The following is a 23,230-nucleotide window of genomic DNA, read 5'->3' on the forward strand; positions in this document are numbered from 1 at the left end:
GACACTCATGCCTTTTTCTTTCTGGTCAGGAATATTGTGTGGCATGCACACTCGTGGTCATTAAGTACTGACATTTTCTCTTTTTTGTATCTTTATACACAGATCATGAGCAGAGGTCAGCTGGTGAAACACGGCAAATATAGAACAAAAGGCCAAATGCTGGTATCATTAATAGAGCAGGTTACCAAGAACATGATTCCATCATTCCGCATCATCGCCTATTACCATCCACAGCCAGATGAAGTTGTATCAGACTCAGTTTGGATTGATGTCAAGGACACCTGCATGGGTGTAGTAAGACATATGCACTGCTGATATGTAACTTACATTTCTCTGTATGTGTGTAGAAATATGCAAAATTACTTTGCTTAAATATAAATCTGCATCTTTTTCATTCTCCATCATCCGTTTTTTAGTTGAAGTTGGAACCAACCAGTTTTAAAGCATCCTATGAGCCTCGCACAATGTTTGGTCTAAAAGTGACAGGAACCCCAGGTGCTACAGTGGGACTGGTCGCAGTTGACAAAGGCGTCTACATCCTAAATAACAAACATCTCCTCTCCCAGAAAAAGGCATTTTATTTTCTTTTGTGGTCTACATGTTAAATTATTTAATTCACGTGACTTTATTGAGTTGTTTAAAATTGAATTCTTGCATTTCAAATGCTGATTTCTACCCTCTTCAGGTCTGGGATGTGGTGGACAGTTATGACACAGGCTGCACACCAGGTGGCGGAAAGGACAGCATGAGTGTGTTTTCTGATGCTGGGCTTGTGTTTGAGACGAACACTGCAGCTGGGACTCCCTACAGACAAGGTACCGCTACTTCATTTTCAAGTGTCATTTTCCTTCTGTGACAGATACAAATAAAGAGAACTACAAAGTAGGGATAATTAGGGCCCCTTCACACATGAAGCCAAATGGTGTACGATGGAGGATTTGAATGGCACTCGTGAAATATGAGCGCATCAGGTCATTCATGTAAAAAATAAAAGGATGAAAAAGTCATCCATTGTCAGTTCAGTACTTCCTTGTGTACGTGCAGGCGGAGGATAATTCTGTCCGCTCTTTATAACAGGAATTAAATATTGCAAAGTGCGGCTGTGTCTTTTTTTGCTTTTCTTTTTACAGTGAGAATAGAATCATGGCCAGTAACATGATTGTCTTACATTTTTGTTCTGTGAACTCACATTATAAATAAATGCATGAATTAGTTTTTCAGCATCACTCTGAGACAAGACCGTTCTAAATTTTAGAGATAATGCACAAATGCAAAAAAGCAGTCCGACATATTTGCTTAATATGCGCATTGAAGGACATGATGAAAAATGACTCCAAGATTTCTCACAGTATTACTAGAGGTCAGGGTAATGCCATCCAGAGTAAGGATCTGGTTAGACACCATGTTTCTAAGATTTGTGGGGCCAAGTACAATAACTTCAGTTTTATCTGAGTTTAAAAGCAGGAAATTAGAGGTCTTCCATCCATGTCTCCCATGAAAGGATAACAAAAAGCTACAATTTGACTATTGGTCTGTCTGACCACAACTTAATTCTGGTGGCAAGGAAATTAACTAAAAACAGATTTAAGAGTACTATAGCAACTTTTCATTCCAAAAATTGCTTCTGTATACCTAAAAGTAAATGGGACACAATTAATAATGAGATAAATAATTTGGATTGGGAAGACATTTTATCCTCAGAAAATCAGAAGTGTAGCTGTCAGTTATTTACATCTAAAATCAGTGCTGTTAGGCATAAATTCACTGTAAAAATTCATCGAAAAAACAGAAGCAAGGTCAACCTGCCTTGGTTCAATGAAAATTTATGGCAACTGATGAAAAGTAGAGATACTGCTCTAAAAAGGCCATCAAAACCAGAAGAGATACAGATATTTTAGTTTATAAATGTTGAAGGAATAAATTGATTAACGAATTGAGAATAGCCAAGTCACACTTTTTCCTTCAACTTATGAATGATGCTAAGAGCAACAGCAATGAAATTTGGAAAAATATTAACAATTTAACTTTTGATAATCATATTAACATTTGAAATCAAAATTTCAGCCTTTTCCCATGCTCAAAAACTCACCAACCTTTGCCAAGTCATCCGGCCAGATCCAAAATTCGTTATTTTGGGGGTCTTGCACATGGTTGCAGCGAAATGGCGAAATAGTGCTCCCTAGAATTTTTCAAAAAGCCCTCCGCATTGGGTTTTTTTTGTCATAGCCTCACGAAATTTGGTACACATATTTACCATGCTGGGATGCACAAAAAAGTCTGTTTGGTACACATCATCATGACACCATGCTGATCAAAAGTTATCAAAAGTGCTATTTAATTGTAGATCCTTCAAACTTGCTGGACATGATGAGGGCTCTGCCCTGATTTATTTACTCGTTATGCTGTGAGTTACGAGTAATGGCGTCTGTGTGGCGGAGTGCTGAATATCGACCCTTTGCCATGAAATTACGTTCTTCCTTTTGATGGCTTTACGAGGTCTGTTAGAAAAGTATCGTACTTTTTATTTTTTTCAAAAACTATATAGATTTGATTCATATGTTTTTACGTCAGCCAAGCTTGAACCTTCGTGTGCATGTGTGAGTTTTTCCACGCCTGTCGGTTGCGTCATTCTCCTGTGGGCAGGCTTTGAGTGAGCACTGGTCCACCCTTCTCGTCGTTGTTTCATTGCGAGGAAATGGCGGAATGATTTCAGCTTTTTTTCCATCAGAATTTTTTTCAGAAACTGTTAGAGACAGGCAGCTGGAAACCATTCGAAAAATTTATCTGGCTTTCGGTGAAAATTTTACGGGCTTCACAGAGAATAAGGAGTGTTACTACAGCTTTAAGGATGGCCCACAATGGCGCACGGCGCGCCACGCTTCGAGCTCTCCACAATTTCTCCTATACTTACTCGACTGGTAAGCACTGAAAGCCAAGATAGACATGTCCCAACTTGTCCTCTAACACTCCGAAACGGAGGTGTTCCTTTGTCTCGCTTCATCAGCGAATCGGTCCTGACGCGCGAAACCTCTGCGCGGCTTTCCATGACAAAATCTCTTGTTAAAAGTGAAATCTGCTGGAAAATGGCTGATGTCCAGCTCTTGTGATAACCATAGAAATTGCACACGACGGTCCCGGCTCCACACAGCCATCCGTTTAGAAATGATGTGGTGGTTTCTGCCTCGGAGCGTGGCGCGCCGTGCGCCATTGTGGGCCGTCCTTAAAGCTGTAGTTCACTCCAAAGGAGTGGCTGAGTGGTTAGACCGCTCCTGTCTCACTTTCAATGTAGGCAAAACTAAAGGTATATTCTTCTCCAAAACGAAATTGAACATCTCAGATGTAAAAGTCTGCATTGGGGGTGAACAATTTGAGATTGTCACTGAATTCAAATATCTTGGTGTGTTACTGGATCCGAATTTGAGCTATAAAAAACATATAAAAAAAATGACAAACGATTAAATATTAGCTGGCTCTTTTTAGACAAATTAGATCCTTTCTATCTACTGAGGCTGCCAAGATATTTTTGCATGCTTTGATTTTTTTCCCCATATTTCATACTGTATCTTTGTACAACCAGGCCATGAAAAATTTTGACAAAAAGCCACTGAGGTATCACCATTGCAGCATATTATACAAGTACAATCTATTATCTTTTGAAAATTTTAGGATATTTTCAAAGCTTAGTCTGCATAGTTGAGATTTGTGTAATATGCTACAATGGTGGGCGAAGACGACAAAGAAGAGGAGGAGAATGTTTCCACAAACAGTGGGAGAAGAAGAAACTAAGGGTGGAAATGAGAGTGGGGACTTTGAACGTTGGTAGTATGACTGGTAAAAGGAGAGAGCTGGCTGATATGATGGAGAGGAGAAGGTAGACATATTGTGTGTGTGCAAGAGACCAAGTGGAAGGGAAGTAAGAGCAGGAGCATCGGCGGTGGGTACAAGTTGTTGTACCATGGTGAGGACAGGAACAGAAATGGTGTTGGGGTCATTTTAAAGGAAGAGTATGTTAAAAGTGTGTTGGAGCTTCAGTGAGTGTCTGACAGGGTGATGAATGTAAAGTTGGAAATTGAAGGGGTGATGATGAATATCATCAGTGCATATGCCCCACAGGTAGGTTGTGAGATGAAGGAGAAAGATTTCTGGAGTGTGTTAGATGAGGTGGTGGAGAGTGTGCCCAAGCATGAAAGAGTGGTGATAGGAGCAGACTTCAATGGGCATGTTGGTGAAGGGAACAGAGGTGATGAGGAAGTAATGGGTAGATATGGTATCAAGGATAGGAATGGGGAAGGACAGATGGTAGTTGATTTTGCAAAAAGGATGGAAATGGCTGTGGTGAAGACATACTTTAAGAAAAGGGAAGAGCACAGGGTAACATATAAAAGTGGAGGAAGGTGCACACAGGTGGACTATATTCTTTATAGGAGAAGCAAGCTAAAAGAAATCAGAGACTGTAAGGTGGTGGCAGGAGAGAGTGTCGTTAGACAGCATAGGATGGTTGTTTGCAGGATGACTTTAGAGGTAAAGAGGAAGAAGAGAGTGAGAGCTCAACAAAGGGTCAGATGGTGGAAGCTGAAGGAGGAAGACTGTTGTGTGAAATTTAGTGAGCAGGTGAGAGAAGCACTGGTTGGTGGGGAAGCAATTTTGGACAACTGGAAAAGTACTGCAAACATGGTGAGGGAGACAGCTAGGACAGTACTGGTATGATATCTGGACAGTGGAAGGAAGACAAGAGAGACTTGGTGGTGGAATGAAGAGGTCCAGGAAAGCATAAGGAGAAAGAGGTTGGCAAAAAACTTTTGGGATAGTCGGAGAGATGAAGAAAGTAGACAGGAGTACAAGGAAATGCGGCCTAAGGCAAAAAGAGAAATGGGAAAAGTGAAGGAAAAGGCATATTGCAAGCTGTGCAAGAAGTTGAATAGTAAGGAATGAGAAAATAACTTGTACCGATTGGCCAGACAAAGGGACAGAGCTGGAAAGGATGTGCAGCAAGTTAGGATGGTAAAAGATGCACATGGTAATGTGCTGACAAGTGAGGAGTGTGTGCTGAGAAGGTGGAGGGAATATTTTGAAGAACTGATTAATGAAGAAAATGAGCGAGAGAAAAGGCTGGATGATGTGGTGATCGTAAATCAGGAAGTACAAGAGATTAGTATGCATTAGGATTTCGGCAATGCATTCGGAATTTGATGCACATTAGTGGAAATACCCTGAATCTGGTTCTCGCACGTGGTATTGCTGTCATGAATATTGACATCACACCTCTTACATCAGTGGTGCCTGATCACTCACTTCTTAAGTTTACAGTTTCGCTGCCATGTTTAGTGGAACAACAACCTTATATATCATTACAGCGATGCATCAACTCCTTAACTAAGACTGAACTTGAAGCTAGACTGCCTGATGTCTTAGCTTCACATTTGACAAATACCCAGTCAGTACACAGACTTGTGGATAGTTTAAACTCAGTGCTCAAAACTACACTCGGCATGATTGCACCCCCTGTGTTAAAACCACGCTCACCCAAATCACAGTCACCTTGGTTCAATGATTATCTGCGTGACCTCAAGCATAAAGCAAGAGGTCTAGAATGGAATTGGTGTCGTTCAAAATTAGATGTATTTCACCTTGCATGGCGTGATGCTATCTTAGACTATAAGCATGCATTATTGGCTACAAAGCGGACTTATTTTTTCTTCCTGTTAAAAGGGAGTTTTTCCTTCCCACTGTAGCCAAGTGCTTGCTCACAGGGGGTCGTTTTGACCGTTGGGGTTTTACATAATTATTGTATGGCCTTGCCTTACAATATAAAGCGCCTTGGGGCAACTGTTTGTTGTGATTTGGCGCTATATAAAAAAATTGATTGATTGATTGATTGATTACTCTGATTTGATCAACAAAAACAAGCATAACTCAAAGTTCTTGTTCGACATGGTGGCAACGCTTATGCATGGACAACCACCTGTAGTTCACTCTCCTTTTACAGCACCAGATTTCCTGGATTACTTTGGGAAGACATCAGGTTAAACATATCCCGGCATGCCTTAACCCAGCCACTACACCCTACTATTGAGGTGGGCGCCATTACTGATGTATTACCTAGATTTACAGAATTTGATAGTATCTCACTAGGCATGCTGACAAAACTCGTAATGTCAACAAAAAGCACAACCTGTTTATTTGATCCTATGCCAACAAAACTGTTTAAGGACCTGTGGCCCACTCTTGGGGAAACTGTGCTGGAAATTATTAATCTTTCTTTAACTTCTGGATCTGTTCCTAAATGTTTCATATCTGCAGTGATTAAACCATTACTTAAGAAACCTAATCTTGACCCTAGTGTATTGACAAACTATCGGCTGATATCAAATCTATAATTTTTCATAGACTATCTTACTGAGAATAATCTCTTTGAGCCACTGCAGTCTGCTTTTAAAAAATATCATTCCACAGAGACGGCTCTCACTAAAGTGGTGAATGATCTTCTGCTTACATTGGATTTGGACACCACTACGGTTCTGTTGCTGTTAGATCTCAGTGCTGCATTTGATACAGTGGATCATCATATTCTACTTGATAGGCTGAAAAATCATTTTGGGATTACTGGGAGTGCCCTTGCATGGCTGACGTCATACTTGACCAGTCGTTCTCACTGTGTTTTGTACAGTAACACTACCTCTAACCTTAGTGACATGAAATTTGGGGTTCCACAGGGGTCTGTCTTAGGCCCCCTGCTTTTTTTTCCTTTATATAGAACCCCTTGGCACATACTGCGGCGTTTTGGGATTACCTTTCACTGCTATGCAGATGATACTCAGTTATACATGCCGATAACTGCTGGTAATCTCGTTCACATAAAATCCTTAGATTGCCTTGCAGCAGTGAGAAGTTGGATGTCTAGAAACTTCCTACTTTTAAACTCTGATAAGACTGAAATGATGGTTCTTGGTCCAGTGAGACATCGGCATCAATTTGACCAGTTAATGCTCAGCCTCGGCTCGTGTGTCATACATCAATCCAATCCAGTTTATTTATAGAGCACATTTAAAAACAACAAAGTTGACCAAAGTGCTGTACAATGACATAAAATAAATAAATAGATTGGCAACAATAAAAGTTTTTAAAAACAATAAAATCATCAACCCTCTAGTCAAAAGCCAAAGAAAACAAGTATGTTTTAAGATGAGATTTAAAAACTAGAGGTGACTCAGCCTGCCTGATACAGAAAGGCAGGTCATTCCACAATCTGGGCCCAACAACAGAAAAAGCTCTATCACCTCTACATTTGAGCTTAGTCTGAGGAACTACAAGCAAAGCTTGATCTCGTGACCTAAGAGAACGTGATGAGGAATAAGACACGAGCAGGTCAGACAGATACCGTGGAGCAAGATCATTAAGACATTTAAAAACAAACAATAAAATTTTAAAATCAATACGATAGCAAACAGGCAGCCAGTGAAGGGAAAAAAGAATGGGTGAAACATGGTCATACCTCTGGGATCCAGTCAAAAGACGGGCTGCAGCATTCTGGACCAGCTGCAGCCGTGCAAGTGAGGCCTGGCTAATACCGGCGTACAGTGCATTACAATAATCCAGCCGAGTCATAACTAAAGCATGGATTAAAATCTCCAAGTGATGCCTTGAAAGAGAGGACTTAATCTTAGCTAGCTGCCTCAGATGAAAGAAACTTGCCTTCACAACAGCACTGATTTGTTTATCAAGCTTAAAATCTTTATCCATTCTCACACCAAGGTTGCAAACCATAGATTTAATACATTGTGTCAATGGTCCAAGGTTTATTGAACCACAACTACCTGATTTACTTGGCCCGACCAGAAGAACTTCAGTTTTCTTTTCATTAAAGAGTAGGAAGTTTGCAGACATCCAGTCTTTAATGTTCTCAATGCACTCCACAAGATGACTGGCACCAAAAGCATTCTCACGCTTTAGGGGCACATAGATTTGAATGTCATCAGCATAAAGGTGAAATGACGCCCCAAATCTACGAAAAACTGATCCCAGCGGAAGCAAATACAATGAAAAAAGAAGTGGCCCAAGAATGGACCCTTGTGGTACACCACATGACAGAGGAGCTGTGGAGGAAACAAAATCTCCAAGTTTTACACAAAAACTCCTATCCATTAAGTAGGATCTGAACCATTCTAGAGCATAGCCTTGAATGCCGACCACATTCTTAAGGCGATCCAGGAGGATCTCATGATCCACTGTGTTGAACGCAGCAGTCAGATCCAACAACACCAAAACAACAGTGTGACCAGAATCAGTGGACACCAACATGTCATTAAAAACCCTCATCAAAGCTGACTCAGTACTATGAAAATTCTTAAAACCAGATTGAAAGACCTCAGGGATCTCATGCTCATCTAAAAAAAGCTTTCAACTGATTAAAAACAATTTTCTCCAACACCTTTGACAAAAATGGTAATTTAGAAATAGGGCGAAAGTTGAATAGATCACTAGGATCAAGACCAGACTTCTTTATCAACGGTTGAACAACCGCATGCTTCAGGCAAGCAGGCACTACCCCATTTATCAAGCTTCCATTGACGCAGTGTAGGACAGAGGAAGCCATTGTGGGAAACACTTCTTTAAATAGGATCATTGGGTGAGCCAGCAGGCTTCATCTGACACAATACTTTTTCTAAACAGGAGAGTGTCACAGGCTCACACTGACAAAGTGAGGAACCTTGGGGTAATTTTTGATCCTTCGTTGTCCTTTGGCCTCCACATTAGAAATATTACTAGGACTGCTTTCTTCCACCTGCAAAATATAGCGAAGATTCGTCCCATCCTGTCTATGGCTGATGCTGAGACCCTGATCCATGCACTTTCTCTTCTAGACTGGACTACTGCAATGCTCTATTTTCTGGTTTACCGCAGTCTAGCATTAGGGGTCTCGAATTGGTTCAAAATGTTGTAGCCAGACTTTTGACACGAAGCAGAAAGTTCAACCACATTACACCCATTTTGGCATCTCTTCACTGGTTTCCTGTCCCAGTGAAAACAGATTTTAAGGTTCTGCTACTAACCTAGAAAATTATTCATGGACTGGCACCTCCCTACCTAGCTGACCTAATTAAACCTTACGTACCACCCCGGGCTTTACGTTCTCAGGGTGCAGGACTACTTTGTGTCCCTAAGGTGAATAAGAAGTCTGCAGGTCACAGAGCTTTCTCTTATCGTGCCCCTGTTCTGTGGAATGATCTCCCTGCGTCAATAAAAGTCAGATTCTGTGGAGATTTTCAAGTCCAGACTTAAGACGCACTTATTTTCCCTTTCATATGGCTAGCATACTGGTACAGTTTTGTTTTACGCCTTTTACTCTTTTAATTCATTTATTAGTAATTGGAGTGGGCTGCGGCCTCAACTTTACCTAAATTCTGGGTCTTTGAGTGACGTTTAGGGCTCGTGGCCGGCGATCATCTTAGTATTTCTCTGTTTTTCTTGTTGTTTAATCCTGGCAAATTATACAGTATTTTTTGTCTTTCTGATGCCTGATTCTGTTTTTTCTCTGTTTAAGGTGCAGCTCCATCCAGAGATGGGAGTTGTATTCATGTTGGCTATCCTCCTGTCCTGTGCACCAATAGCATTTTGATGTATATTTGTCCATGAATTGTTCTGTGAATTGTTCTGTAATTTATGTTTGTAGCATGGCCCAAGCAGAGGGTCACCCCTTTGAGTCTGGTCTGCTTGAGGTTTCTTCCTCAGAGTTTTTCCTTACCACTGTTGCTCTGGGGGTTGGTAAGTTTAGACCTTACCTGTGTGAAGCGCTTTGAGGCAACTCTGTTGTGATTTGGCACTATATAAATGAAAATAAATTGAAAAATAAATTGAAAAAATTAGTAAGGAAGAAGTGAGGTCTGCTATGAAGAAGATGAAGAGTGGAAAGGCAGTTGGTCCAGATGACATTCCAGTGGAGGCATGGAAATGTCTAGGAGAGATCGCAGTGGAGTTTCTAACCAGATTGTTTAATAAAATCTTGGAAAGTGAGAGGATGCCTGAGGAGTGGAGACGAAGTGTGCTGGTTCTTATTTTCAAAAACAAGGGTGATGTGCAGAGCTGCAGTAACTACAGAGGCATAAAGTTGATCAGCCACAGCATGAATTTAGGGGAAAGAGTAGTAGAAGCTCGGCTTAGAAAGCAGGTGAAGATCTGTGAGCAGCAATATGGTTTCATGCCAAGAAAGAGCACTACAGATGCAATGTTTGCTCTGAGAATACTGTTGGAGAAGTACAGAGAAGGCCAGAAAGACTTACATTGTGTGTTTGTGGACTTAGAAAAAGCTTATGATAGGGTGCCAAGAGAAGTGTTGTGGTATTGTATGAGGAAGTCTGGAGTGGCAGAGAAGTATGTTAGGGTAGTGCAGGATATGTGCAAGAATAGTGTGACAGCGGTGAGATGTGCAATAGGAATGACAGACTCATTCAAAGTGGAGGTGGGATTACACCAAAGAGTAGAGAAGCTTGAATCTTTGACTGGACTGGATTGATTCAAGCTTCTCTACTATGGAAACCACCTGGACAACTGAGAGCCTACACAGAAACATTACACCAAGGAGCAGCTCTGAGTCCTTTCTTGTTTGCAGTGGTGATGGACAGGTTGACGGATGAGATCAGACAGGAGTCCCCATGGACTATGATGTTTGCAGATGACATTGTGATCTGCAGTGAGAGTAGAGAGCAAGCTGAGTCTAGTCTGGAGATGTGGAGATATGCTTTGGAGAGAAGGGGAATGAAAGTCAGTAGAAGCAAGACTGAGTAAATGTGTGTGAATGGGAGGGAGCCCAGTGGAATAGTGCAGTTACAAGGAGTAGAAGTGGTGAAAGTAGATGAGTTTAAATATTTGGGGTCAACTGTTCAAAGTAATGGAGAATGTGGTAAAGAGGTGAAGAAGAGAGTGCAGGCAGGGTGGAGTGGGTGGAGAAAGGTGGCAGGAGTGATTTGTGACCGAAGAATATCAGTAAGAGTGAAGGGGAAAGTTTACAAGACAGTAGTGAGACCAGCTATGTTGTATGGTTTAGAGACGGTGGAACTAACAAAAAGACAGGAGGCAGAGCTGGAGGTGGCAGAGCTGAAGATGTTGAGATTCTCTTTGAGAGTGACGAGAATGGACAAGATTAGGGATGAACATATCAGAGGGACAGCTCAGGTGGGACGGTTTAGAGACAAAGTCAGAGAGGTGAGATTGAGATGGTTTGGACATGTGCAGTGGAAGGACCCAGGGTATATAGGGAGAAGGATGCTGAGGATGGAGCCACCATGCAGGAGGAGAAGAGGGAGGCCAAAGAGGAGGTTTATGGATGTGCTGAGGGAGGACATGCAGGTGGTTGGTGTGACAGAGGAAGATACAGAGGACAGGGTGAGATGGAAAACATTGATCTGCTGTGGCGACCCCTAACGGGAACAGCCGACAGACAAAGGAGAAGGATATTTTCAAATCTATGTGCTGTTTACAAAATCTTAAAAGGCTTGGCTCCCGCCTGTTTGTGCAAGTTTGTTATCATGGCTTTGTAAAGTCCACGAGAATAGCTTCCATACATGACTGTGTCCTACCCTTTTGCTACTCAGCATTTGGGCAGGCAGCCCTTTCTGTTAATGTTACACAATTGTGATTCATTTGGTGATTTTAAAGTTAATATCAAAAAATATTTAAAATGCTCACAACAATGCACCCACTAATGTTAACGCTTTTTTTGTGACAAGGAGTGTGCATGACTGGGTGTAGTGTTGGGTACTGTGCGTGCTGCTACACCCTATGATTATGTATATGTGTGTGTGCTTATGAGGGGCATTTTATTTACGATACATAGTGTTGCTATAAGTTTTTATCTGTTGAGTGATGTTTAATGTGTCTTGGTTGTGTTGTATTTATTTGTAATGTTTGAAGTTTTTATATGTGTCATATTTATCTGTGTTCAGGGGCTGCAAATGCAAATTAGCCTATGGCTAACTCTGGTGCAGTGCATCAAATGGTAACATTTATGTTTTAATTGCACATGGTCCCTTTTAAATAAATTGAACTGAAGTAGTTTGACTTGCACATAAGAATGTGTTTGATAATCCTGCACCCCATTTGCAGAATGATAAATTTACTCAGTTCGAATCCACACTCGTGGATAGTGGCCATGGCCACTGTTGACTTGTGAGCTGGGGCATTGTCTTGATGGAACAGCACCCCTTTCATCAGCTTTCCTGGTCGCTTCTTTTTGATAGCCTCGTGTAACTGTCTCAGTAGGTTAGAATAGTACTGTCCATTTATGGTTTGTCCCTTTTCAAGATAGTCCACGAACACAATGCCCTTGGCATCCCAGAAAACTGAAACCATGACCTTCCCCGCAGACAAAACAACCTTGGCCTTCTTTGGAGGTGGTGACCTTGGGTGTTTCCACTGCACTGATTGTTTTTTTGTCTCTGGTTCAAACTGGTGAACCCAACACTCATCCTGGGTAAGAAAACATTCCTTGTAATTGGCTGGATCCTCTTCAAAATTGCGCCAAGTTTGCCTTCGACATGACTAGCCTGGTGCGTTTCTGATCAGGCGTCAGAAGATGTGGCACCCACCGAGCTGACACCTTTGACATTCCAAGTTCTTCATGCAGAATGTGTTCAATTCTCTCATGGGATATTCCCACAGCATCTGCTAGCTGATTAATCATCGATCGTCTGTCGTCCATCACCATTTTATGAACAAGGTCAATGTTTTTCTGGGTTGTGGCTGTTGCAGGTCGCCCAGACCTTGGGTCGTCTTCAAGGCTCTCTCTGCCCCTCTTAAATTCAGTTGCCCACTTCTGCACTGTAGATATGGAGGGAGCTTCATCCCCTAATGTAGCAACCATATCCGCATGAATGTCCTTGGGCTTTAACCCCTTCTTATGCAGGTACTTAATCACACCGCGATGCCAGATTTTGTCCATTTTTGCCGTTTCCCTGTTTGGCTATGAACCAAACTACCTCACAACCTGGAAGAAAAAAACACAGTTAGTCATCAGAAGAGTTGAACTTAATGCATGCCAAGTTTTATTGAAATGGCATTTCTTCTTCTTGGTGAGCCTTAGAACTTTTCAGCCTACCCTCGTAAGCAGCAGCCCATAAAGATGTCAAAACATCTCCTTAATACAGCTTTTTAAGCATTAGCAGCAAAAGAAAATGCATAAGACATACTGGTACCACCAGGTACCTCACTGACCACATTCTACTGTCTCCTGTAGTTATATGTTCATTTATATTCTACTGTTGTGTTCTTTTTTTTTTTCTCTGTATTTTCTGGGAGACAGAGTAATGGAATTTCAATTCTCACTGTGTATGCATTGCAGAATTAATAAATAAAGTTGACTAGACTTGATTTGAAATCATAATTTTTCAGTACATTCACTGAGAGAAGTGAAATAACTATTGAAAACACAGTGATCAAATTACTTTGAAATTGATGTTGTTTAGAGAAAGAATAATTCTGTGTTGCAATTTTAGATCTGAAGTGCCCAGTCCTGAGCAGAAAGAAACGAGCAACCACTCTAATGGATGTCAGAACCACCCTTGGTAAGAGCCATTTTGAAGCACTGACATATTACAACACCTTTCTTGCATTACAGGTCTGCAACAATTCCAAATAAGTTGTGAAGGAGGCAATTTAAGGCTAACAATGAGGGAAAAACATAAATATTGACATTATTTAAAATGGATAATACAATCAGTATGATTAACAAGTAATCAGAACAACATGCAGTTGTGATTATTGTTATTTTTTTGCCTCTTATTAACTAAAAACGGACTACAGAAGATATCTTTCTACCCCAACGGGGCTATAGTTTTATTTAACTCATAACTGGAGCTATAAGACACATGACTTCTCTGGCTCAGTCACTGGTGCAACACACAAAACAGTCCGTGTGGACAACAATTCCCATTGATACATCCTTTCTCTTTTTTTTTTTTCTTTTTTTTTCTGATTACAACCCCTGGCAAAAATTATGGAATCACTGGCCTCGGAGGATGTTCATTCAGTTGTTTAATCTTGTAGAAAAAAAGCAGATCACAGACATGACACAAAACTAAAGTCATTTCAAATGGCAACTTTCTGGCTTTAAGAAACACTATAAGAAATCAAGAAAAAAAGATTGTGGAAGTCAGTAACGGTTACTTTTTTAGACCAAGCAAAGGAAAAAAATATGGAATCACTCAATTCTTAGGAAATAATTATGGAATCACCCTGTAAATTTTCATCCCCAAAACTAACACCTGCATCATATCAGATCTGCTCGTTAGTCTGCATCTAAAAAGGAGTGATCACACCTTGGAGAGCTGTTGCACGAAGTGGACTGACATGAATCATGGCTCCAACATGAGAGAGGTCAGTTGAAACAAAGGAGAGGATTATCAAACTCTTAAAAGAGAGTAAATCATCACGCAATGTTGCAAAAGATGTTGGTTGTTCAGTCAGCTGTGTCTAAACTCTGGACCAAATACAAACAACATGGGAAGGTTGTTAAAGGCAAACATACTGGTAGACCAAGGAAGACATCAAAGCGTCAAGACAGAAAACTTAAAGCAATATGTCTCAAAAATCGAAAAATGTACAACAAAACAAATGAGGAACGAATGGGAGGAAACTGGAGTCCACGTCTATGACCGAACTGTAAGAAACCGCCTAAAGGAAATGGGATTTACATACAGAAAAGCTAAACGAAAGGCATCATTAACACCTAAACAGAAAAAAACAAGGTTACAATGGGCTAAGGAAAAGCAATTGTGGACTGTGGATGACTGGATGAAAGTCATATTCAGTGACGAATCTCAAATCTGCATTGGGCAAGGTGATGATGCTGGAACTTTTGTTTGGTGCCTTTCCAATGAGATTTATAAAGATGACTGCCTGAAGAGAACATGTAAATTTCCACAGTCATTGATGATATGGGGCTGCATGTCAGGTAAAGGCACTGGGGAGATGGGGAGAAGTTTATGTTGATATTTTGGACAATTGAAAAGATGTTTGGGGATGATGAAATCATTTTTCAAGATGATAATGCATCTTGCCATAGAGCAAAAACTGCAAAAACATTCCTTGCAAAAAGACACATAGGGTCAATGTCATGGCATAGGGTCAATGTCAATGAGCAGATCTGATTTGATGCAGGTGTTAATTTGGGGGATGAAAATTTACAGGGTGATTCCATAATTTTTTTCCTCAGAATTGAGTGATTCCATATTTTTTTCCTCTGCTTGGTCTAAAAAAGTAACCATTACTGACTGCCACAATCTTTTCTTCTTGATTTCTTATAGTGTTAAAGCCAGAAAGTTGCCATTTGAAATGACTTTAGTTTTGTGTCATGTCTGTGATCTGCTTTTTTTCTACAAAATTAAACAACTGAATGAACATCCTCTGAGGCTGGTGACTCCATAATTGTTGCCAGGGGTTGTACACTCTTAACTTGTAAACAATGTACACATTCAAAATTCCGTCAAGGTAAGAGGTCAAGTGTTACTGAAAATCTTGTCCACAAGGTATAACTCATAACTGTAGTCTTACACACCTCTCTGCAGCTTCTCTCCCCCTGCCATCCCCTCATTACCCCATCCCCGTAGAGACGGTGCCTGCTCCCAGACTACCAATAACCAGCAAAAATCTATTTAAGCATAAAAATTCAAAAAGAAAAAATAATATAGCACCTTCAACTGCACCACAGACTAAAACAGTTAAATGTGGTCTATTAAACATTAGGTCTCTCTCTTCTAAGTCCCTGTTAGTAAATGATATAATAATTGATCAACATATTGATTTATTCTGCCTTACAGAAACCTGGTTACAGCAGGATGAATATGTTAGTTTAAATGAGTCAACACCCCCGAGTCACACTAACTGTCAGAATGCTCATAGCACGGGCCGAGGGGGAGGATTAGCAGCAATCTTCCATTCCAGCTTATTAATTAATCAAAAACCCAGACAGAGCTTTAATTCATTTGAAAGCTTGACTCTTAGTCTTGTCCATCCAAATTGGAAGTCCCAAAAACCAGTTTTATTTGTTATTATCTATCGTCCACCTGGTCGTTTCTGTGAGTTTCTCTGTGAATTTTCAGACCTTTTGTCTGACTTAGTGCTTAGCTCAGATAAGATAATTATAGTGGGCGATTTTAACATCCACACAGATGCTGAGAATGACAGCCTCAACACTGCATTTAATCTATTATTAGACTCTATTGGCTTTGCTCAAAAAGTAAATGAGTCCACCCACCACTTTAATCATATCTTAGATCTTGTTCTGACTTATGGTATGGAAATAGAAGACTTAACAGTATTCCCTGAAAACTCCCTTCTGTCTGATCATTTCTTAATGACATTTACATTTACTCTGATGGACTACCCAGCAGTGGGGAATAAGTTTCATTACACTAGAAGTCTTTCAGAAAGCGCTGTAACTAGGTTTAAGGATATGATTCCTTCTTTATGTTCTCTAATGCCATATACCAACACAGTGCAGAGTAGCTACCTAAACTCTGTGAGATAGAGTATCTCGTCAATAGTTTTACATCCTCATTGAAGACAACTTTGGATGCTGTAGCTCCTCTAAAAAAGAGAGCTTTAAATCAGAAGTGCCTGACTCCGTGGTATAACTCACAAACTCGTAGCTTAAAGCAGATAACCCGTAAGTTGGAGAGGAAATGGCGTCTCACTAATTTAGAAGATCTTCACTTAGCCTGGAAAGAGTCTGTTGCTCTATAAAAAAGCCCTCCGTAAAGCTAGGACATCTTTCTACTCATCACTAATTGAAGAAAATAAGAACAACCCCAGGTTTCTTTTCAGCACTGTAGCCAGGCTGACAAAGAGTCAGAGCTCTATTGAGCTGAGTATTCCATTAACTTTAACTAGTAATGACTTCATGACTTTCTTTGCTAACAAAATTTTAACTATTAGAGAAAAAATTACTCATAACCATCCCAAAGACGTATCGTTATCTTTGGCTGCTTTCAGTGATGCCGGTATTTGGTTAGACTCTTTCGATCTTAAATATGATCAATCTATCTTTGTTAGTTGGCTATGTACCACAGGCTTTTAAGGTGGCAGTAATTAAACCATTACTTAAAAAGCCATCACTTGACCCAGCTATCTTAGCTAATTATAGGCCAATCTCCAACCTTCCTTTTCTCTCAAAAATTCTTGAAAGGGTAGTTGTAAAACAGCTAACTGATCATCTGCAGAGGAATGGTCTATTTGAAGAGTTTCAGTCAGGTTTTAGAATTCATCATAGTACAGAAACAGCATTAGTGAAGGTTACAAATGATCTTCTTATGGCCTCGGACAGTGGACTCATCTCTGTGCTTGTTCTGTTAGACCTCAGTGCTGCTTTTGATACTGTTGACCATAAAATTTTATTACAGAGATTAGAGCATGCCATAGGTATTAAAGGCACTGCGCTGCGGTGGTTTGAATCATATTTGTCTAATAGATTACAATTTGTTCATGTAAATGGGGAATCTTCTTCACAGACTAAAGTTAATTATGGAGTTCCACAAGGTTCTGTGCTAGGACCAATTTTATTCACTTTATACATGCTTCCCTTAGGCAGTATTATTAGACGGTATTGCTTAAATTTTCATTGTTACGCAGATACCCAGCTTTATCTATCCATGAAGCCAGAGGACACACACCAATTAGCTAAACTGCAGGATTGTCTTACAGACATAAAGACATGGATGACCTCTAATTTCTTGCTTTTAAACTCAGATAAAACTGAAGTTATTGTACTTGGCCCCACAAATCTTACAAACATGGTGTCTAACCAGATCCTTACTCTGGATGGCATTACCCTGACCTCTAGTAATACTGTGAGAAATCTTGGAGTCATTTTTGATCAGGATATGTCATTCAAAGCGCATATTAAACAAATATGTAGGACTGCTTTTTTGCATTTACGCAATATCTCTAAAATCAGAAAGGTCTTGTCTCAGAGTGATGCTGAAAAACTAATTCATGCATTTATTTCCTCTAGGCTGGACTATTGTAATTCATTATTATCAGGTTGTCCTAAAAGTTCCCTAAAAAGCCTTCAGTTAATTCAAAATGCTGCAGCTAGAGTACTGACGGGGACTAGGAGAGAGCATATCTCACCCATATTGGCCTCTCTTCATTGGCTTCCTGTTAATTCTAGAATAGAATTTAAAATTATTCTTCTTACTTATAAGGTTTTGAATAATCAGGTCCCATCTTATCTTAGGGACCTCGTAGTACCATATCACCCCAATAGAGCGCTTCGCTCTCAGACTGCAGGCTTACTTGTAGTTCCTAGGGTTTGTAAGAGTAGAATGGGAGGCAGAGCCTTCAGCTTTCAGGCTCCTCTCCTGTGGAACCAGCTCCCAATTCAGATCAGGGAGACAGACACCCTCTCTACTTTTAAGATTAGGCTTAAAACTTTCCTTTTTGCTAAAGCTTATAGTTAGGGCTGGATCAGGTGACCCTGAACCATCCCTTAGTTATGCTGCTATAGACGTAGACTGCTGGGATGTTCCCATGATGCACTGTTTCTTTCTCTTTTTGCTCTGTATGCACCACTCTGCATTTAATCATTAGTGATCGATCTCTGCTCCCCTCCACAGCATGTGTTTTTCCTGGTTCTCTCCCTCAGCCCCAACCAGTCCCAGCAGAAGACTGCCCCTCCCTGAGCCTGGTTCTGCTGGAGGTTTCTTCCTGTTAAAAGGGAGTTTTTCCTTCCCACTGTAGCCAAGTGCTTGCTCACAGGGGGTCGTTTTGACCGTTGGGGTTTTACATAATTATTGTATGGCCTTGCCTTACAATATAAAGCGCCTTGGGGCAACTGTTTGTTGTGATTTGGCGCTATATAAAAAAATTGATTGATTGATTGATAACTGTTACTGGAAATCTAATCTGTAAAGTATAAATCACAACTGTTCAGATATTAATCACATCCTAGGCAAGATGAACTTAAAAATAGTTGTAGTTATCATTAAAATTAAATGATGGTTCAGATTGACATCCATTCTAATATTCTTACTTTAAATAAATTCAAGATCAAAGTTATAGATGATTGTCCTTATTAACTCATTACCAGCTTAACACATTGCGTACACAGACATGTTTGTAATAACAATGGATTTTTTTTTTCACATTTACAACATATTTGTCTTTTTTTTCTTTTTCTCTTTCTATTCCCTTCTCCCCCCACAGGCCATAGGTGGTTCACCACTAGTGATTCACAAAGTCTTTGAATCTTTGTGGTTTTACCACTGTGCGACCAGATCTAGTGGTCACAGGTAGGTCACTCTGACCAGCACTGTCCTGGTCAGACGTTGTGGTTTGTGTGTCAGGAACAGCTGGTGATGGTACATCAGTGTCCATGTCCATAGGCTCACTGAAAGCCTGTGCATTGGCACGCCGGAGGTGTTTGCGGTTCCTCCTAAGAACACCACCAGACTGCAGTTGGATGTTGTATGATCTTGCATCCATGATCCTCAGTACCTTGCCTAGTCTCCACAATGTGTGCGGCTTGAATGGTTGTACTCGCACACAGTCACCTGGTTTCAGTGTGTCCAGATCTCTGGCTGATTGATTGTAGTAGGCACACTGGCGTTCTTGTTTCCTTTTCAGGCTCTGCTCCACTTGTTGCACTTTTGGCTGCAGAAGGCTCGCTTTAGTGGGCAGCAGTGTTCTGGTGCGGCGGCTTAGAAGTCTTTGTGCTGGACTGCTGTCTAGGCCTTGTGATGGTGTGTTGCGGTGATCCAACAGCGCGAGGTAAGGATCTTGTCCAGCTATTTTCACTTTGAGCAACAGTCTCTTGGCTGTTTTGACCGCCGATTCAGCTTTGCCATTGCATTGAGGGTGCCCAGGCTTGTGCAGGAATTCCCATTGTTCGCTGAATCTTTTGAATTCTTGCGAGGAGTATTGTGGTCCATTATCTGAAATGACAACATCAGGGATTCCTTGTCTGGCAAAGTGGGCTTTCAATTTCTTTATCACTGATGTAGATTTCATGTCTGACAGGTAGTCAATTTACCAGAAGTTGGAGTGATAATCTACTGTGACTAGATAGTCCTTGTTGTCAAAAGTAAACAGATCAGTGCCCACTTTAGCCCATGGACGGTTTGGCATTTCATGTGAGATCAGTGTTTCTTTTTGCTGCTTGTAATCCACTGACCTGCAGATGTCACACTTGCTTACATATGTTTTGATTTGGTCATTAATCCCTGGCCAGTATACGCACTCTCTGGCCCTCCGTAGGCATCCTTCTACGCCCAGATGAGAGGAGTGTAAACGGCACGTAATGTCTCTCCTCAGTGCATAGGGGATGACGACACGTTCGCCTCTGAACACTATTCCATCTTGATGGCTCAATTCATCTTGAAAAGAGAAGTATGGCCTAATGTCACTAGCTATCTTTGCTTTGTCATTTGGCCAGCCTTTCTGTATGGTTTCAATGAGAATCTGCAGTGTTGCATCCTCCTTTGTGGCAGAACGAATTGAACTAAGGCTGTCTGCAGATATGGGCACATGCTGTAACATATTTATAGTCTCTATTTTAACTTCCACTGAGCCATAGGACGAACATTCTGGAAGGTAAGCTCGGCTCAAGGTGTCTGCCAACACCATATCTCTTCCTGGTAAGTACACTACATCCACATCATAGTTCTGAATGCGCATCATCATTCGCTGCAGTCGTTTGGGAGCACTTAGTAAAGGCTTCCACACAATGTTTTCTAAGGGTTTGTGATCACTCTGTACAGTAACTTTACGGCCATAAGTGTACTGGTGGAACTTCTCCAAACTAAAAATCATCGCTAAGAATTCTTTCTCTATTTGGGCATAGCCCCTTTCTGTCTGTGTGAGTGCTCTGCTTGCAAAAGCTATGGGCTTACCCCTCTGGACCAGTGCTGCTCCTAGGCCTGTGTCTGAAGCATCACACTGCACAGTCAGCTCCTCTTCTGGACTGTAGTATTTGAGCACCGGTGTGTTTGCAATCATTTTTTTCAGTTTGAGAAACATCTCCTCATGTTGCTCTGACCACCTCCATTCACAGTCTTTGTGTGTCAGTTCTCTCAGCGGCTGACAGTGGTCAGAGAGGTGAGGGCAGAACTTTGCTAAGTAATTCACCATGCCTAACAGTCTCTGCACGGCTTTCACATCAGTTGGGCTTGGCATTTGTTCAATGGCACGCACCTTTTCCAGGTTGACTTTCAGCCCATTCGCTGTCAGGAGATGTCCAATGTATGTCGCTTCCTTTTGTTTCAGTTTGAACTTCTCTGCATTCAGTTTGATGTTCTTTTGTCTGCACCTGTTCAGAAACAGTCTCAGTTTCTCATCATGATCACGCTGTGCTATTTCTTGTGTCTCACCTTGTCCGGTGATCAGGACATCGTCTGCGATGATGTACAGACCTGGCAGATCATCCAGTGCTTGTCAGCTTTCGCTGGAAGACCTCTGGCGCTGGGCTGATTCCCATTGGGAGTCTCAGCCACCTGTAACATCCAAATGGTGTCGCAAAGGTAGTCAAAAAGCTTGACTCCTCGTCTAGCTTAACATGCCAGAAGCCGCTTTTGACATCACAAAACACCTTGGCTTTGGACAAATCTGGAAGAATGTCGTCAATGGTTTGCAAGGGAAAGTGGCTGCGCTTCAGCGCCTTGTTCAAGGGTCTTGGATCGATACACACTCGCAACCTCCCATTCTGCTTCTGCACTACCACCATACCATTAATCCAATCTGTGTTGCGCTCCACGGGTGCAATGATTCCTCTTTTCTGTAGGTCGAGCAGTTCAGCCTTCAATGGCTTCATCATGGCAACTGGCACCCGGCGCCTTGGCAAGTGCACCGGTTTCACTGAGCTTTCGATTTCAAGGCAGCCATCACCGTTGAACACATCTGCATACTCCGCTTTTATCTGGTCCATGGTCCACTGGCCCCTTGTATCTGGTGATGTAGTAACGATGCTGTCAATTGCCATGATGTTTTCATACTGCACTTTGATCAGCTGCATGCCTTCGCTTGCTCTTTTGCCCAGTAGTGGTCCATTGGCACCTTCCCCTACCACTTGGAATTCTAACCTGTACAGTTTCTGGTTTCTTGGATTTCTCAGTTTCAGTTTGCATTTCCCCAGTGGCTTCAGTTTGCTCTTGTTGTACATGACTAACACAGTCTTTGTGTCTTCCAACTTTGTGAATGGATCAATCAGGTCAATTGGGATAATGTTACACGTAGCACCACTGTCTATCTGGAATTTCACAGTCTTGTTCCCAAGAAGCATGCCAGCAAAAAGCTGTGTACTGTGCTGTTTATCCACTACATTCACACTGTCAACTTTCTGTGCAGTAACACTGAGTACTTCTTCAAAATCATCACTGTCAGATACAGCTACATGCACCTGTTTTGTTTTTTCTCTTGTCTGCTGACTTGCTTTACACATAGCAGCAAAATGGTTGTCTTTGCCACATTTTTTGCATTTCTTCCCGTACGTGGGGCGTTTTTGTTTATTTCTCTCATGCGATTTTCCACAGAACTTACAGTCAACGATGTTCCCTGGCTGTCTGTTCCGCGCAGGCTCTTTCACTGCATGCACTTCTTCCACTTTGGGTCCGGAGATTGTTTTGACATTTTTCCGCGACAACTCCACTGCATGGCACAACTGGATGCAGGACTCGAGTGTCAGTTTGTCCTCTCGTAGCAGCCGCTCCCTCATGGTAGCATTGTTGCTACCACACACGATTCTGTCACGAATCAACGAGTCACGTAGCGTCCCAAACTTGCATGTTTTCGCTAACATTTTTAATTCGGTCACATAGCAGTCTATGGTTTCACTAAGGCCTTGGTTTCTCGAAAAGAAACAGAAACGTTCCACAGTTTCATTCACACTAGGCATGCAGTGTTCATCAAATTTCTTAATGATATCTGCCATCTTCCATGCTGCTTTAGGCGTCTCACCCATCAGTGTGTCCAGTAGCTCTTTCCCGCTCTCACCCACGAGATAGCCGAACAGTTTGACCTTGGTGGTTTCATCGCCATCTGCCACCGCAAGGTCCACATAAAGCAAAAACTCTTCTTTCCATACCTTCCAAGTCTTTGCGAGATTGCCTGAGTCCATGCACAGACGCTGTGGCGGTTTCAATCCTTCCATGCTTGGGCGTCTGTATGCTAATAATCCACGCCGTGTGTTGATTAGCTGACTAGCAGGTGTATCCTCCTTCCCGCGGCGAAAGGAGCGAACTAAAAAACT

The 23,230-nt window shown here is 41.5% G+C and overlaps 1 protein-coding gene across 1 annotated transcript in view; it reads left to right on the top strand.

Moving 5' to 3' along the window:
- Nucleotides 1–23,230, top strand: part of LOC117526580 (complement C3-like) — a gene marked incomplete at its 5' end in the record, with an annotated part of 127,466 nt that overhangs the window by 42,174 nt on the left and 62,062 nt on the right. The window contains 4 exons of the mRNA XM_034188639.1: nt 103–294; nt 417–572; nt 686–815; nt 13,488–13,556. Of these exons, the coding sequence (XP_034044530.1) occupies nt 103–294; nt 417–572; nt 686–815; nt 13,488–13,556 (547 nt within the window). The remainder of the gene's footprint in view (nt 1–102; nt 295–416; nt 573–685; nt 816–13,487; nt 13,557–23,230) is intronic.

Source organism: Thalassophryne amazonica, chromosome 15 (genome assembly GCF_902500255.1).
Source record: "Thalassophryne amazonica chromosome 15, fThaAma1.1, whole genome shotgun sequence".
In the NCBI taxonomy this organism is placed as follows: domain Eukaryota; kingdom Metazoa; phylum Chordata; class Actinopteri; order Batrachoidiformes; family Batrachoididae; genus Thalassophryne; species Thalassophryne amazonica.